This window comes from Lampetra planeri, chromosome 20 (assembly GCF_965212315.1).
Source record: "Lampetra planeri chromosome 20, kcLamPlan1.2.h2, whole genome shotgun sequence".
NCBI classification, from domain to species: domain Eukaryota; kingdom Metazoa; phylum Chordata; class Hyperoartia; order Petromyzontiformes; family Petromyzontidae; genus Lampetra; species Lampetra planeri.
In genome coordinates this window covers 6,340,155-6,355,415 of record NC_136126.1, presented here as the reverse complement: position 1 = coordinate 6,355,415, position 15,261 = coordinate 6,340,155, and the positions used below count along the sequence as shown (strand labels likewise).

At 42.0% G+C, this 15,261-nt stretch overlaps 1 protein-coding gene across 4 annotated transcripts in view; it reads left to right on the top strand.

The window, feature by feature from the left end:
- The window catches only part of DNMT1 (DNA methyltransferase 1), a 55,056-nt gene that overhangs the window by 30,906 nt on the left and 8,889 nt on the right, over positions 1 to 15,261 (top strand). For all 4 annotated transcript variants that reach the window (XM_078603423.1, XM_078603422.1, XM_078603421.1 and 1 more), the window contains exons 24-30: positions 721 to 811; positions 2,040 to 2,168; positions 2,457 to 2,739; positions 4,862 to 5,003; positions 9,253 to 9,419; positions 11,077 to 11,254; positions 13,627 to 13,819. In XM_078603423.1, coding sequence (XP_078459549.1) covers positions 721 to 811; positions 2,040 to 2,168; positions 2,457 to 2,739; positions 4,862 to 5,003; positions 9,253 to 9,419; positions 11,077 to 11,254; positions 13,627 to 13,819 — 1,183 coding nt within the window. The remainder of the gene's footprint in view (positions 1 to 720; positions 812 to 2,039; positions 2,169 to 2,456; positions 2,740 to 4,861; positions 5,004 to 9,252; positions 9,420 to 11,076; positions 11,255 to 13,626; positions 13,820 to 15,261) is intronic.

The following is a 15,261-nucleotide window of genomic DNA, read 5'->3' as shown; positions in this document are numbered from 1 at the left end:
TTGGTACAGCAACTAGGTTCCTAGTTGCTACCTGTGGACATTAAGAGAATCTTATCTCACGTGGGTTTTCTCTGGGCAACTATAGTTTTCTCCTCCCACACAAACCCCCGACCCCCACTCAGAATTAGCCGGTAGATTGCAGTTTGTCATGCACCATCGTAGACCCTGATTTCCCCACCCAAGTGAATTACACTAGCATTAAACAATTGTGTAAGCCACTGTCATACATTTTAACACGTAGGCTTTCCTGACATGTTATCCAAAAGAGTTTTTTTGGGTTAGATCGCGTAAATATAAATGTATCGTTAAACCTGCCACCACCCGACACAGCCAATTAGTAAAGTTGGGCACATAAATAAAACATTCCAATTCGTTACTAGTACAGCACACCGGTGTATTGGAGAGTAAACCCACAACATTTACATTTCAGTATGATGTTTGACCAGTAATTACAACTAGCATCATCAGACAACATCCAGATTTGTGGAGCAATGTCATACATTTGCCATACATTTTTACATTGTTAAAGGTTACTTATGTTCTTGGCAAATGGGTCACTGTTCGTTATTTTTTGTTCATTCATATAAAACACGAGTCTTTTATGAGCAAAAATCACTGGTTACTGTGTTTAATTGTATTCCTCTTTGTAAGCCTGCTCCATTGAACGCATTTTTGTGAATCATTTTGGATGGCCTGCTGTGACCTGCCTCACCGTTGCAGGCATACAATGCCAAGACAAAGAGCTTTGAGGATGTTCCTTACAATGCACGCAGTGCAGGCTGCAGAGGGAAGGGCAAAGGCAAAGGAAAAGGTGAGATATCACATTGAATATTTATTCACACCCAAAATATACCAACGTTCCTTTTGGTTCTGTATCTTGCATGGATTTTTTTTTACTTATGCATGTACATCCTGACCTTTTAGTAAAATAATAAGGTTTACTGTAGTTATGGCACTGCCCCAAATTGTACATGCATTAGCAGCATTTCTTTTTTAAAAAGTTTATTCACCCCCCAATATAAATTCCTCTTCAAAGAATACATTCATAGGCTCATTGCTTTTGAGGGTGGCTGAAGAGCCAAAGCAGTTGGCGCACTCCCCTCTGTCGGTTTGCGTGCATTGTTGGCGGTTTGATTCCCATGGCCACCTGATAATGTTCATATCAAAGTGGATGTGAATGATTCCATCACGTAATCATTTGGAAGAGTAACCCGTTGTGTGCTGCTGCCATGAGCCCATGTTTCGACATTACTCTTGAGTTGAAAAAATAACAATGTCAGTGCTTGCTCAGCATATAATCTTCAGTTCTCCCCTACATAAGGGGTCTTTGATCTCACTTTGATAAAGTACATTTAGAAAATAGTTAAATAATTGTTTGTGCTTTCGCAATTGCTACATGCCATTTTGCACCTGTGGGACAATAATCTTGACATTGGAAGGAAGACATTTGTTGTCAATTGTAGTTGTTTTTAGAATTTTTAAGTGCTTACCTTTGGGCTTACAGCAAGATAAAAGAAAAGTAATGTTTTATTTTATCATTCCGCCACCCCCTCCTCCCCCGCCCCAATATTGTCTTATAATTGTGCTATCGGCGCCATGTCATGTGATACGGTATAATTTTGAATCGCTTGAAGAGATCATTACATGAGAGTGGATATAACAAAGCTACCTCAGATTCCTTCAAGTGACCTGTGGCCCACACATAGTAGAGAGCAGCACATCTAATTTGCTCTGCCTAAGAGAATACGGTTTGTCACATGACAGCATGACAGTCAAAGATATATATTTAAATCTAAGAACTGGAATTCAACCAAATTAACTGCAAAACTACATTTAATGTAATGGATTTATTAGTCGTTCATTGGTGACCGAGCTGAGACCATCAACTCATACTTCCGGGGACACGGTTTGATCATAAGCAGCTTCCTGGATTCAAACCCAGCACCTCAGCGGTGCCAGTTGAGAACTATGGCTTCTGAGACACCCGGTCTCTTCAGTGAGTGGTTCGTAACACATCTCCATTGTCGTTTCACGTCCAGGCAAAGGCAAGGGGAAGGTGAGTGTAGAGCACTCGGTGGAAAAGGAGCCGGAGGAGAAGGTGAGGAAGCTTCGGGGTCTTGACGTCTTCTCGGGCTGTGGTGGCCTCTCGGAGGGCTTCCACCAAGCAGGTACACAACATCTTTCAGCTGCATTTAGACCATCCATAAATCCACAGTGTACCGTAATTATAGGGAAGGGCAGATATTGAGAGTACCTCCACGCAGAGGGAAAGTATATAAGGGAAAAGTTCCATCATCATTGACTTCCATGATCTATCCACAGCTGGATGAAGGCCTCCATGCAGTTTTGTTCATGGGGTTGTTTGACCATGTGTCGCCACAAGTTGGTGAACGGGAAGCAAGGGCCAGGGCCAGTTGTAATATAACTCACCAATGTGTCTGCAATATCTTCTGTAGGCATCACAGAGACTAAGTGGGCCATCGAGATGTGGGAGCCAGCCGCGCAGGCCTTCCGTCTCAACAACCCGGGCAGCACGGTTTTCACGGAGGACTGCAACATTCTGCTAAAGCTGGTCATGTCAGGAGAGAAAACCAACGGGCTAGGCCAGCGGCTGCCGCAGAAGGGCGACGTTGAGCTCCTGTGTGGCGGGCCGCCCTGCCAGGGCTTTAGTGGCATGAACCGATTCAACTCTCGCACGTACTCCATGTTCAAGAACTCGCTCGTCGTTTCCTATCTCAGGTGAACGCACAGATGGGGGGAGCAGGGCATTGGCGCTAAGCACGTCTGCGGGTTTTTGCATGTGAATATCAGCTTCATGGTTAAATGTTGGCTTTTTGGATGGGAGCCATGTCTTGGCAATTGTATTTTTCAACTTTGCATACCCTGCATATGTAATGCTCTACTTGTGTGTCTGTGTGCCATGGAATTGATTTAAAATTAATGCACCATGTAGCCATATCCCAAAATGAGTAACAAGGATGCAATAACATGGCTATACAGCGTTGTATACATATTTTTGAGAAATAGTATTCCTTTATATTACAATTTATATTTACAAAAGGCTGAATAATACTGCCTTAAAAAGGGAAAAAATGCACAAGTGGTGATATTTGGGGGAATGGCCCTTCTTCATAGCAATACTGCCAACGCAGCATTACTGATTTTTTTTTTCATTTGGACTAATAGTGTGGTTTAATAATTAAATGCAGCCATTCGTTTAATTACTTTATCATATAAATGGGTTGCATGCTGTGCAAAGTTCTGGGACTTAAGTAGTGTAACCTTGCTGTTAACGGCGTAATTTCACAGCCTGCTTGATTATAGCACGAATTCAGTCACAGTTTTTGTGCTGGTGGAATTAAATAGGTTGAAGGTGTGTGAGAATACATGGAGTGTGTTTAAATTTTTAAAATACTCATTACAATTTCAAGGTTTGTCTTGACATAGAAAAAAATATTTGAAGAAAAAAAAATTGGCAGGTTTTCCAGGTCACGGATATAATTGCTTCTTGGTTGTCTAGTTGGACCATGAACATGTGTGGTCAGTGGATTTAAACATATGCCTCGTACAGTAGCCTGCCAGGCTTTCTTAACGATATCAAACAAAACATTCCACTGGAAAAACAAGTTGATATTTCCAAACTGCTATTTTGAGCACAAGAAGTAATGTAAGCATTCACAGATGATGGCATTCAAGAGGTATGTCTGCTTTGTAGGTTACAGTTAATTGTTTTTTGCATCCATGTTATATGTTGCATGTTACCATTAATCATTCAGCATAAAAATATATTTTTGAAATCTGGCTAAGCAATGTTATACCCTACGAAGATTTACTTCTCCTCTCCTGGACGCATTGAACTCAGGGCTGGTCACTTGAGTGCAGGCTGTAATTTATGGAGTGTTGGTTCACTTCACTCGTAGTTTATTTAAAGCGATGAAATGTTTGGATGTGTAAATGTAAGATTTCTGTTGAATACAAATTGGTGACTACCATATGAAAAACTATTCAGGGAAATGTTTCGAGTTGAAATAAGGCACACGCTGGGCTAAACACTGTTTTGCTAAACACAGTTTTATAACATCCTAGCATTTAAATAACATTGATATATGAATAAAAGTGGCTTTTGGTGAGATTACACATGGCAATGTAATTTTATCCATTTCACTTGTGGTATAGGTGTTGAAATGTTGAACATCAGGGGGGGGTCCAGTGCTGACATTTCTTTCTCGGAGTGAATTTCAGTTGGCGCCTGTGTGCACCTCCATGGCATTAAACATACTACAGAAGCTCGCTGCCGGCAGGTGCATCATCGAGCCGAGTTTCAAATATAAAAATTGCCTTACTTTGGAACTTTCCCACAATTTATGATTCTGCGAAATTTATAGCAACGCGAGGAGGTGTTATTTATTTAAACACTGCAGTGTACAGGAGGTCTTGTTGAAGCATTCATGGGAAACACACAGCCTTGAACATATATACAAAGACCTTTAGCCGTAAAGGCCATTGGTGCAAGTTATTTTATTGCACGTACATCAAGTTGGTCAAGGTCAACTGCATAAAATGACCCACCTGGTGTGGTATGTGGATATCTGTTTCAGAGGGTAGACTAAGGAAGCGGGGGGGTGTTGCTAGCCACACCACACCTACCATCCCCTCGCATGTCTGGTGCCATTATTAATGAATATGTGCTTGCGAAACGAGCACACGTACATACACTCATAGATTCACACGTACAAGGTTTTGGACATTGAGCAATTCCCAGTAGCACTAGCAGTTATCTTGCTGTGTTTCGTTACGAATCCATCCAGAGCCTGCAGCTGTCTTAATCTGCGCTAACGCTGCCCTCCGTGTGCGTCCGCAGCTACTGCGACTACTACCGTCCTCGTTTCTTCCTGCTGGAGAATGTGCGCAACTTTGTGTCCTTCAAGCGCTCCATGGTGCTGAAACTCACGCTGCGCTGCCTTGTGCGCATGGGATATCAGTGCACGTTTGGCGTCATGCAGGTTTGTCTGCCTGCCACACTCCCTTGCCAGCAGCCTCTGCTGTCTTTATAAGAACCAGCACTCCACGTTTAGCATTACACATTGCCTGAGTGTCGATATTTTATTTATTTACCCCTTTTGCTCCACTGCCAACTCGGATCAATTTCTGAGTTTTTTCATATGTTTTTATTATACTTCAATTGGAGCCCGGTACAGAGCATAAATCGCGACGTAGGGAGGGGGTACAGAAACCACGCAGACATAAGTCCTGAACGCAGTGCACTTGAGTTGAAAGAAAGGGGGGACCTGGGCTCGCTGCCCCACCGAGTGGGGGGAGGGGGGTAGCGGGAAATGGGGGGAGAAATGGAAAAATAAAAAGGAAGGACAATCTTGATTTGTTGCTTTCGTGACTGCAGGAATCTATACTCTTTAGTTGTTTCGGTAAAGTCATGTAGGTATAAAATAAAATAAATCACGACGTTTCGGGCGCAACACAAGCGTCCGTCATCAGGTAGGATGACGGACACTTGTGTGTTATTCATATATCAATGTTATTTCATCAGGTGGGATGTCGGACGCTTGTGTTGCGCCCGAAACGTCGTGATTTATTTTATTTGATACCTACGTGATTTTACCGAAAGAACCAAAAGCGTAAGGAAGGACACTTAGGAAGGAATAACTTACATGCGCTTGGTGAACGTATCCAACCTATTATAGTCTCATAGAGCGGTGATCTGCTCCCGTCCATCCCCAGGGTAATATCTGAGTTTTTAGATAATAGGCTGACGTTTTACAAGAGTCATTGAAACGATGGGTTTATATTTTTATCAGGTGGTGTGAGACGAACGTGGCGAGCCATTGGTCCATGTGCACCATGGCCAACGTGTGTTCCCTTAATATTTTATCTGTGTGGCATCGTTAAAAAAAGTTGCCTCTGCATACTCATTCCATCTGTGCCAATGTGTGCCATTTTTCTGAAAAAATATAGAATACGTGAATACACGCCACATCTTTTTTGTTATACTCTTTTGAGTTCGAGGATGGGAAGGTTTTAGACCCTCCGGACCAAAGGTGTTCATTATTTTCACATTTACCGATAAAATATTTATCATTAATAAACAGAATAATGTATTATCCTATTTAAAACTGAATAAGATTGACGGACATTCAAAGGTGTGTCTTTGTTATGAAATTTATAAGCTGTGTTTGTTGAAGCTGGTAATGTGAATATAGTGAAGTGAAATGAGGAAAACTAATGGCATCAAAGCAAAATCTGGCTGACACGCAGCATTTGAGCTGTCAAATGAGCATACAAACTCAGCATATTCCCTTGGAGACTTTTTGAAACAAGTATTTTGTTCCCCACTCATGGACTTATATTGTCCCAATTTCGTTTTCTGTCAAAGTAAAAATTTCCCCGTTCGACTTAATTAGAATGAAATTACCTTGTGCAATGGATACAAATTCCAATGTATTTGAATAACATGGCTGTATCCAACTAAAATTAAGCAACTTCATAGCATGCGAAGCTTCGCGTGATGTGAAACATCTTGGAAGAGGAAATACATGGTTTATTTGCACGTCTTAAAAAGCTAACCCTGTGTTAAAATTACAAACTGCTGATTAACGTAATTTGTTACTAATACGGTAATATGCACAGATCAAGTTTGCGGAGCATTTTTCTGAAACACATTTACATTTTACACAGTTTTACATTTTCTTGTACCGATGTTAAGAAGGAATTACCTGTAATCAATGTGAGAAGAACATTTTTACTTTACGAATTAATGACACATCCACATTTTTTTAGGCTTAACTGCAATTGCCTTTATCTCGGCTCTATTTGTGGAATGCTTTTACCTATTCCTTCACTCATATACAGCAGCAGCATCCACTAAGTGATGGTTTGCATGTGCTTTTGCACTCCGTTAGTGGTGTCGCAATTGGCAGCATCATTAAACCTGACTTACAGGTTGTAAGATTAAACGGTCATCCAGGTCATATATGGTTATAAAAGGTCTATATGAATAAAACCAATCAAGAGTGCTTTGATAATACTTGCTTCATTGCTCTACCTTAATTTATTTAGCTTTTGTCATTTTGGTCACTCTTGCAAATTATGCTCTCTTTCCTGGTCTCTTGAGGTCTTACCCAGTGAAAACAATCAACATTAAAATCCTTACATGAATCAATTTGCTTCTGAAACATTTGCCAAAACCGTTGCCTGCTTCCTTACAAATCTCTGTCATCTTGGTGTAGCTCAATTGTCGGAATTGAGTCTTGACGGAATCCTTTAAATAGATTTTCACACAAAGTAGCGATGGCGTGACAGACCGATGCATGCGTAGACTGTTTAATTTAATACCATGTTTAGAGGCTAGGAGTTCAGGTGATTAAAGAATGCTCTGAAGCTAATTTGAAAGTAGCAACACTGTACTCTTTGGTTCTTTCGGTAAAGTCACGTAGATAGAACATTTATATATCACGACGTTTTGATCGCAACACAAGCGACCGTCTTCAGGTGAGAGAGAGAGAGAAAGCTTTCTCTCTCATCTGAAGACGGTCGCTTTACCGAAAGAACCAAAGAGTATGGATTCCTGCAGTCACGAAAGCTTGAAATCAAGATCGCAACACTGTATATTTAGCAAAGACAGAATCGTTAAATTAGAGAATAGCTCCGTGCAATTATAGCTGATATGGCCATGCAGATTGTAAATCCAAAGTTAACAATGGCTCTAAATGGCACCCACTTTTATGTCACATTCCAGCCGTCCTCGCAGCGGTTTTTAGCCGGCCATCAAACAAAAAGACAGTCACTGCATTGCGCACTTTCAGATGCGCTTTTGTGGCTGTATGGAACGCTCTTCCTTCAAATGTTAGGAAGCCACTGCAGCTATATACTTTTAAATTCTGATTGAAAACTTTTTTTTAGAACTGCTATTTGTGTTTAGTTTGTTGACCTTCCCCTGCACATCTGATTAGCATGTTTGGCTATGTACGGTGCAAAATAAGTTCTGCATATATACATACATACATTTTCCTGTGCTCATATTTTACTTTGACCTCCAGACAGGAATGGAGAAGTAAAACAGAGGGATGCGTACCCTCGGTTGTGGTGACATTTGTTCACTTGATGTATAACTTGTCCTTTAAAATAAAGAACCACTGTGATCGAGTCACCACTGTGATGCCTGGGAAAACCTTTATTTTTAGTTCCTTTGATATATTTCCAATAGTTGTGTAAAAAAAACTTGTGTAAAGCAATATAAAGGTTATTAAAGATAACATGGTTGTGTTTGGGATAGCTGAAACTAAGTTGCAATGAAAACGAATGCCTATAAACAGGATTACAGCTGCTGTAAAAGAACAGCTCAAAGGAGTACATTTTGTTTTCCTCGGTTGTAATTATATTGTTTGTAGGATTTGTACAGCCTCGCAGTTACTGGGATACTGAAAATCAGGGTATTTTTCGTTCGATGCCAACTTCACCCTCCTTATAACATGTGGTAGGAATGTGCACATGTGCGGACTCAATGTAGTACTCGTTTCTTGTTCTCCTCTTCGCCAACCAACCCACCTCTTGACCAGCGTGGTAAAGTGTGGCCAACCCCTTAATGCCAGCATGGCATGGCGAGGCTTTTATCCAGCAGTAAATTGACAAAGGGCTGAAAATTATTATGGTTAAATGAGTGTGCCAGTACACAGAATACCATGTGTTAAAACCAAGTTTGGTCACTTGGAAAGTGAGGAAATTATTTTACTGGATGAATGTGTGCGAGTGTAATATTTGACTGCTGAGCCAGAGCTTTGAAGGTAGAAATCTGTCTGGGACAGAGGTCGGCAACCTGCGGCTCTGGAACCACATGCGGCTCTTTAAGGACTACTTCGTGACGTTATTTATTAAGGACCGTTTCATATTCGTGTGCATTGCGGCTCTTGAATATGAAAAAATGTCTACTTGTTATTTTGTTTGCCGACCCCTGGTCTGGGACAAAACAATCCACTGGTCTGTAGTTCCTAGTTCAGCAGTTCCACTGCTGGGTTATTTTTTTCGCCTGAGGACGACCGCTTGTGTTGCGATCGAAACGTCGTGATATATTATTTTTTATTTTATTTGTCGACCTACGTGACTCTACCGAAAAAAACAGAGAGTATGGATTCTTGCATGCACGAAAGCTTCAAATCAAGATTTGTCTGTACAGTTGATGGGAGTGTGCCCTCCCTTTGCTGTGGATGCAGCGTTAAGGCATTGCTGGTGATTTGCCCACAGGCTGGGCAGTACGGTGTGGCGCAGACGCGGCGCAGGGCGATAATCCTCGCAGCCGCCCCAGGAGAGAAGCTGCCGTTCTACCCCGCGCCCCTGCATGTGTTTGCCCCGCGCGCCTGCCAGCTCAGCGTCGTGGTCGGCGACAAGAAATACGTCAGCAACGTCACCAAGTACGCAACGCTCGCATGCAGTGGAGCATCAATTGTAGAGTAATAATAATGCCTTTTACCCAGGAAAACCTCACCGAGTGTCAGCCATCTTTTCCAGAATACTTTTTGTACAATGGGATCTTTGAACAGTTATGCTCATGAGCAGATTTGGCATGTGTTTGGGAGAAAATCGGACTGCCTGGATAAACCCATGCATAAATTAATCGATGCAGAATAATACTGCGAAGGAAAGATTGTGTAATAATTATCTTGTTAAGAACAGTTTACCGATGCTTTTTAATCCACTTTGTGCCCTCGTAGTGTGTTTGCTGTTTGTTGCAGAGGTTCACAGTGGCTGCCCTGATTAATGTGGCGGGGTGTATTAACCACACAAATACTCACTTTCCGCTTCACAGTGGATGTTAAAGAGATCCCATGACGTAATTCGCAAGAGTAGGCCGTTGTGCGATGTCGTGCTAGTCCAAATGTTTTTATGTACCTGCAGATAACTATTGGAATATGCATAGCAATCTTCACCCCTTACTGTGAAAACTTGGTAGGACCCTCCAGAAAAAAAGAGTCCTGAGTCTCGGGTGAGACTTTCCTGGGTAAACAAATGTAATAATAACTATGTGACCTTATATCTCCTTGCTCGCTGCACTCCAGAAACCACTGCCATCTTTCCTTGCCACATGTCAAGCTTTACTCATTGGGAGCCCAGTGGGAGACCAAGAAGCTTTGCACAGCGGTTGAACATTCAATGGGCTTCACACAGCAGTGGAAAATTAAATTTCAAGGAAAATTAATGTAGCAGGGCTGGATCAATGCTGATTTTTTAGTGATTGTAAGCCAAAATGGTTGTGAATGTATGTTCATTATTTTTTGGGGGTAATATTTACTCAGGTACAACAAGCTTTCCTGTACCTAATGACTAGTTAAAGCACCAAACCATTATTACTTTTTGAGTCGATTTTAAAGTGCATTGATATATGTGTGAACTCGTGCTGGGAGTTTTTTTTTTTTGCAGGAATATAATTTGAATCCCATTTTTCTTCCATGGATAATCATTGCAGAGATCGTTATTCTTTTACCCTGGAGTGCCATATTAATATCTCCATTATAGCAGTGTTAGTGTCCTGTCTTGTTCCAATTCTTGGAATCTACTGGAATCCCCTTAATTTGAATGGAGCATCCAAAATGGCCAATACTATTTGTGGTGATTCTGTAAGTGGATCCTACAACTCCGTTTAAATAAATTAGATTTGTACACCCTAATAATTATTGGCAATTCCCAGGATCGCCACTAGATTGCATGCTTTGGCAATTCCATGTTTTGGCATTTCCTTATTTTAAAAAATGCTAGAAATTCTACATCCAAATGATCCCTTTAGGCATTGTGTTCTGTTTCTGGAGACTAATTGCAGAAATCCCATCGTGGTTTTGTGTTGGGGATTGTGAACATTTACTACCGCTGTTGTAGACAATATTAGTCTCATTAGTTGTCATAATACGAATACTCACTTGACACCATTAAAATTCGTATGGCGGGCAAAAAAAGCAATGGGTTCTAGGGATGCGACAAACAAATATATAGCGCTTGTGAATCCACATCCTGCTGAGCACATGCTTATGGACACATGCTTATGGACACATGCATATGTTCTGCTGCCGAATGCAGGGTGTCCTCTGCTCCGTTCCGCACAATCACCGTACGGGACACCATGTCGGACCTTCCCGAGATTCGCAACGGAGCCTCGGCGCTTGAGATCTCCTACAACAGCGAGCCACAGTCCTGGTTCCAGCGGCAGATCCGTGGCATGCAATACCAGCCAATACTGCGCGACCACATCTGCAAGGCCAGTACCCACAGTTTGTCATTGACAAACATTGATCTTGATGTATTTACCCCCCCCTTTCGATTATATTTTGGTTGTGGTATCAACGTCATGTCATGAGACTAGGAAATGGCATTTCTGAATTCAAGCTTCTAGTGGTGTACCACCTTGTATCAGAGAATAGCCCGCTAGAATGTCACATAACTACTTTTAGAATGTTATTTTATTAGGCCCCTTTATTTACACAATGTAGGCATGCTCTTTTATACCCAGCTAAGTGAGTTTCTTGTTATTATAAAGTTAAATGTTGTATTCTCAAAGCTGGAATAATCCTAATGATCGATCTCAGAACCATTTCTAAAAATGTATGTTACCCATATTCAAACTCAGGATCTCAGTCATGCTGGCCTTGTTTCTCTGACTTCTGAGCCACCTTGCTACGTTTTTGTTGACTTGCATTTTAATTCGCTTGCACACGTAAAATCCAATGTGCTGCTCAAGTGAGAGCTTTGGATTTGACAGCATATGCAGAGCAACTGTCAGTAAATCAGTCCTCAGTCTGCTGCCCTAACCTTTTCTAAAACAGGTGGCAACCCAGTGAGAGAAATGAAGGCTCTACATTGGCAATGTTATTCAAGCATAAAAACAGTTCATATATTAAGTAACATTTTTAACAATGGCTCGCCATTAGGATGGAGAGAGGCTCCTAGTTGAAGTTTGCACTGTGTAGTATGGTGCCTTGAAGACACAAGCACATTTGTAAAATGATTATGCTATAGATTGGTCTCGCAGGACGGTCTCCCTTTTTGAAGGCCAACATGACAACAAAACAATGAAGCATGCAAAACCAAGGGTGCAAGGTACAAAGAAAATAACAAGTGCAATGGTGCAATTATATACAGCTCCGCTACGTGGTCTGGTTATTAATGTCCCTCGTGCATTTAACAAATGTTCAATTCCACAACACTAGCTAACAAAATCTGCATGGATAGTGGGATTTGACGGTGCTTTTCTATTCCCCCCCCATTGTTTTGAGCTGTCCAATGTGTTTATTGATCCGCATGCTTATGTCAGTCTGCACCATCAACCCTGTAGCCTGCACAATCTGCTTGGCGAGATACAACTGGGAACACTAGATGATGATCGAGTCCTCTCCTTCCTTACCCTCTCCAACCTTTTTGTGGAACCATATTTATAGAACATAACAGCTTGGCCAAAGCGACCTAAAAACACGCTCAACCATTGCAGTTACTGACCACACACACTTGCCTTCAGCCATTCCTTGACGAATAATTGAATGTTAACAAACACTTCAGATTACGTGATGCAGTGTGCTTGGGTTTTTTTTTGCTTTCGATTTGCTTCATTCCACCATGAACATGAAAGGGGGGTAACATGAAAGATGACATCAATGACACACCTTTATAAAGACATCGGTTTCAGAAAAAAAGTGTGCTTTCAAAATTGGTTTCATCAGTGTTAGTTAACGCTCAATAGGTTTACATTCTGCAGATGGGTGTAGCGAGCCAGTCTTTGGCTCACTCCCCCCCCCCCCCCCCGTGGCTTTTGCTGAGCGTTGTCTGACACGGTGTGCAGCCTGTGCTGTTAGAACGCTGCATCCGCTGGGGTACGGTGATATTCAGCCCCTGGTATGTGGGTGGGCGTTGGCGGCTGAGTGCGTGTGCTGGGCCACGTGCCTGGAGCACTGTTCCCTGGAGGTCTCCCACGCACGTTGTTGAAAACCGTGCGGCGCTTTATAACAGCCAAAACAGTGGATCGGCAGCGCGGGTGTGCAGGAGTGTTTAATGGGCAGTGGAGTACAGTTGTGATGTTATTTTGGGTTTTTGTTCTTGTTATCAATGGATGAACCCTCAAATTTGTTCTTAAAACACTGTACTAGGCATAGAAGGGAGAACAACACAAATTAAACCTTTGTCAATAGTGAAATCAATACGTTTTATCCATACTGAGTTGCCCTGTATTTATGTCCTCTCTAACCAACTCAGCGAAGGGCAATTGTTGTAAGGGGAATGCCTTGGCAAAAAAACTTTGCCAGTTTACTCCCAAACCCCCTGTGAGCTGGTACAGTAAAACATTATTTGTAATTCTGTTTGCACAGACCTTTATTGCTTGGGTTTTCTCTGGGTACTTGTTTCCCCCCAAATGCAATGCATTGCTAAAAAATGAATTTGACAAACATTATAACATCCGACCCTTTTGGAAGTCCTTGAGATTCAACAAAGCTTTCCTGCAGAAATAAATTGCATTATTATATATTTCATATCAACGATGGAAACGAGTGCCGCAATTAATTCGGGGGGGAAAAAAATTAGGCGAGTAAATACCTTGGTTTAAACATCGCTGACCGAAACTCCGCATTTGGTACTTTGCAGGACCTGAGCCCACTTGTGGAGGCACGCATGCGTTACATCCCGCTGGCGCCCGGCTCGGACTGGCGTGACCTGCCCAATATCGAGGTGCGACTGTCCGACGGCACCACCTCCAAGATCCTGCGCTACACGCACCACGACCGCAAGAACGGCAAGGGCTCAGCGATGCTGCGCGGAGTCTGCTCCTGCTCCGAGGGTACGGCCGACGTCGAGAGGTGGCGCGTTGGTGAAATGGCCTTTACCGTTCTATTTTTGGGAGAAAAACAAACTTGTATGACTACATTAACCCCCCCCCCCCCCCTCTGGTATTCGCACCTGATAGCCTCACAGTGATGACATCACCTTTAATCTATTTAAGACCGAAACAGGAAGACTTTTTCACAATTCTGGCTATCGCCTGATGAGGCTGGTTGTTAATCACCAGCGACACGCCGTGCTCAAATTGTAATTATTGTGGGTTTACTCTCCAACACACTGGTGTGCTGTAGTAGCAACAGATTGGCACGTTTTATTTATGTGGCAAACCTTACTCATTGACCATGTCAGTTGGTGGCGGGTTTAACGACACATTTATGTTTACGCGCTCTAACCCAAAAAAAACTCTGCTAAAAAAATATGTATTACATTCCTTACAAAGTGGGAAAAAACATCAAAGCTGTTTCAAATCATTTCAAGATCTGAATCTGGCCCAGAGAGTGTCTCGGTGCACAAATCAGTATTTGACAAAACAAGAATAATAGGTGACTGCGTTTGCAGTGGATCACAGGCACAAGTAAAAAAAACTCACCACGTCAATCGGTATCACAGCCTCATAATGGAGAATATATTTAGTAGGCTAACATTTTGACCAACAGCCCTTCCTTACAGAGAATAGCGAGAATGGCTTATTATAGCTAGTTGGCACTTCACACTGTGGGGCTTCCAGAACACCTGCAAATTAAATATATATACACATATATATTTGGCTCTCCTAAGCAGGTGGTTGCAATTCTAGATTCTTGTGCAGATGAGTCCCTCTGCAGAACAACCACTTTTGACTTCCAACAAAGTGGTATTAACTTACTATGTTTGATGTATCATTTTGCCACTCGTGCTTTTTGTATATTTAATAGTTTTATCCCAAGCTGTTAGAAAGGTTTCTACTGGTTTAAAATTCTCCTGACTAAGCATTTAAGGGCGTAAATATTTATTTGCGATCGATACCAGTAACCACATGGGTCTCAATTAAGCCACCGCAGACTGTGCCTTTTCTCCACATTTGTGCCAGAATTGACTGCTGCATATTAAGCACTTTTCTTGCGTTGTCGTGTAGGGACACGCACATAGCACAGAAGCACGCGAGGCTAGATGACCTTGTCAGGAGTGTTTAATGAAGAAAAATAACGGGGAACCGCATTGCCAATGTTTGATGATCTTGAGCTGTGCATACCTCTTTCTCTGGAGAGACGATAATTTTATGTACTGTGATCCATTTTTCTCATTGACCGCCACTAAGAGCAATTGAAAACAGTCACTCAAGCATTCTAATTTTCCACTCATCTTCGCATCATAAACATTTCCCGTAAGTGAGGCTTAATACGATTATCCACTATGGTCCATTGGGTGAATTGCACAGTTATAAATAAATAAAGTTGGAAA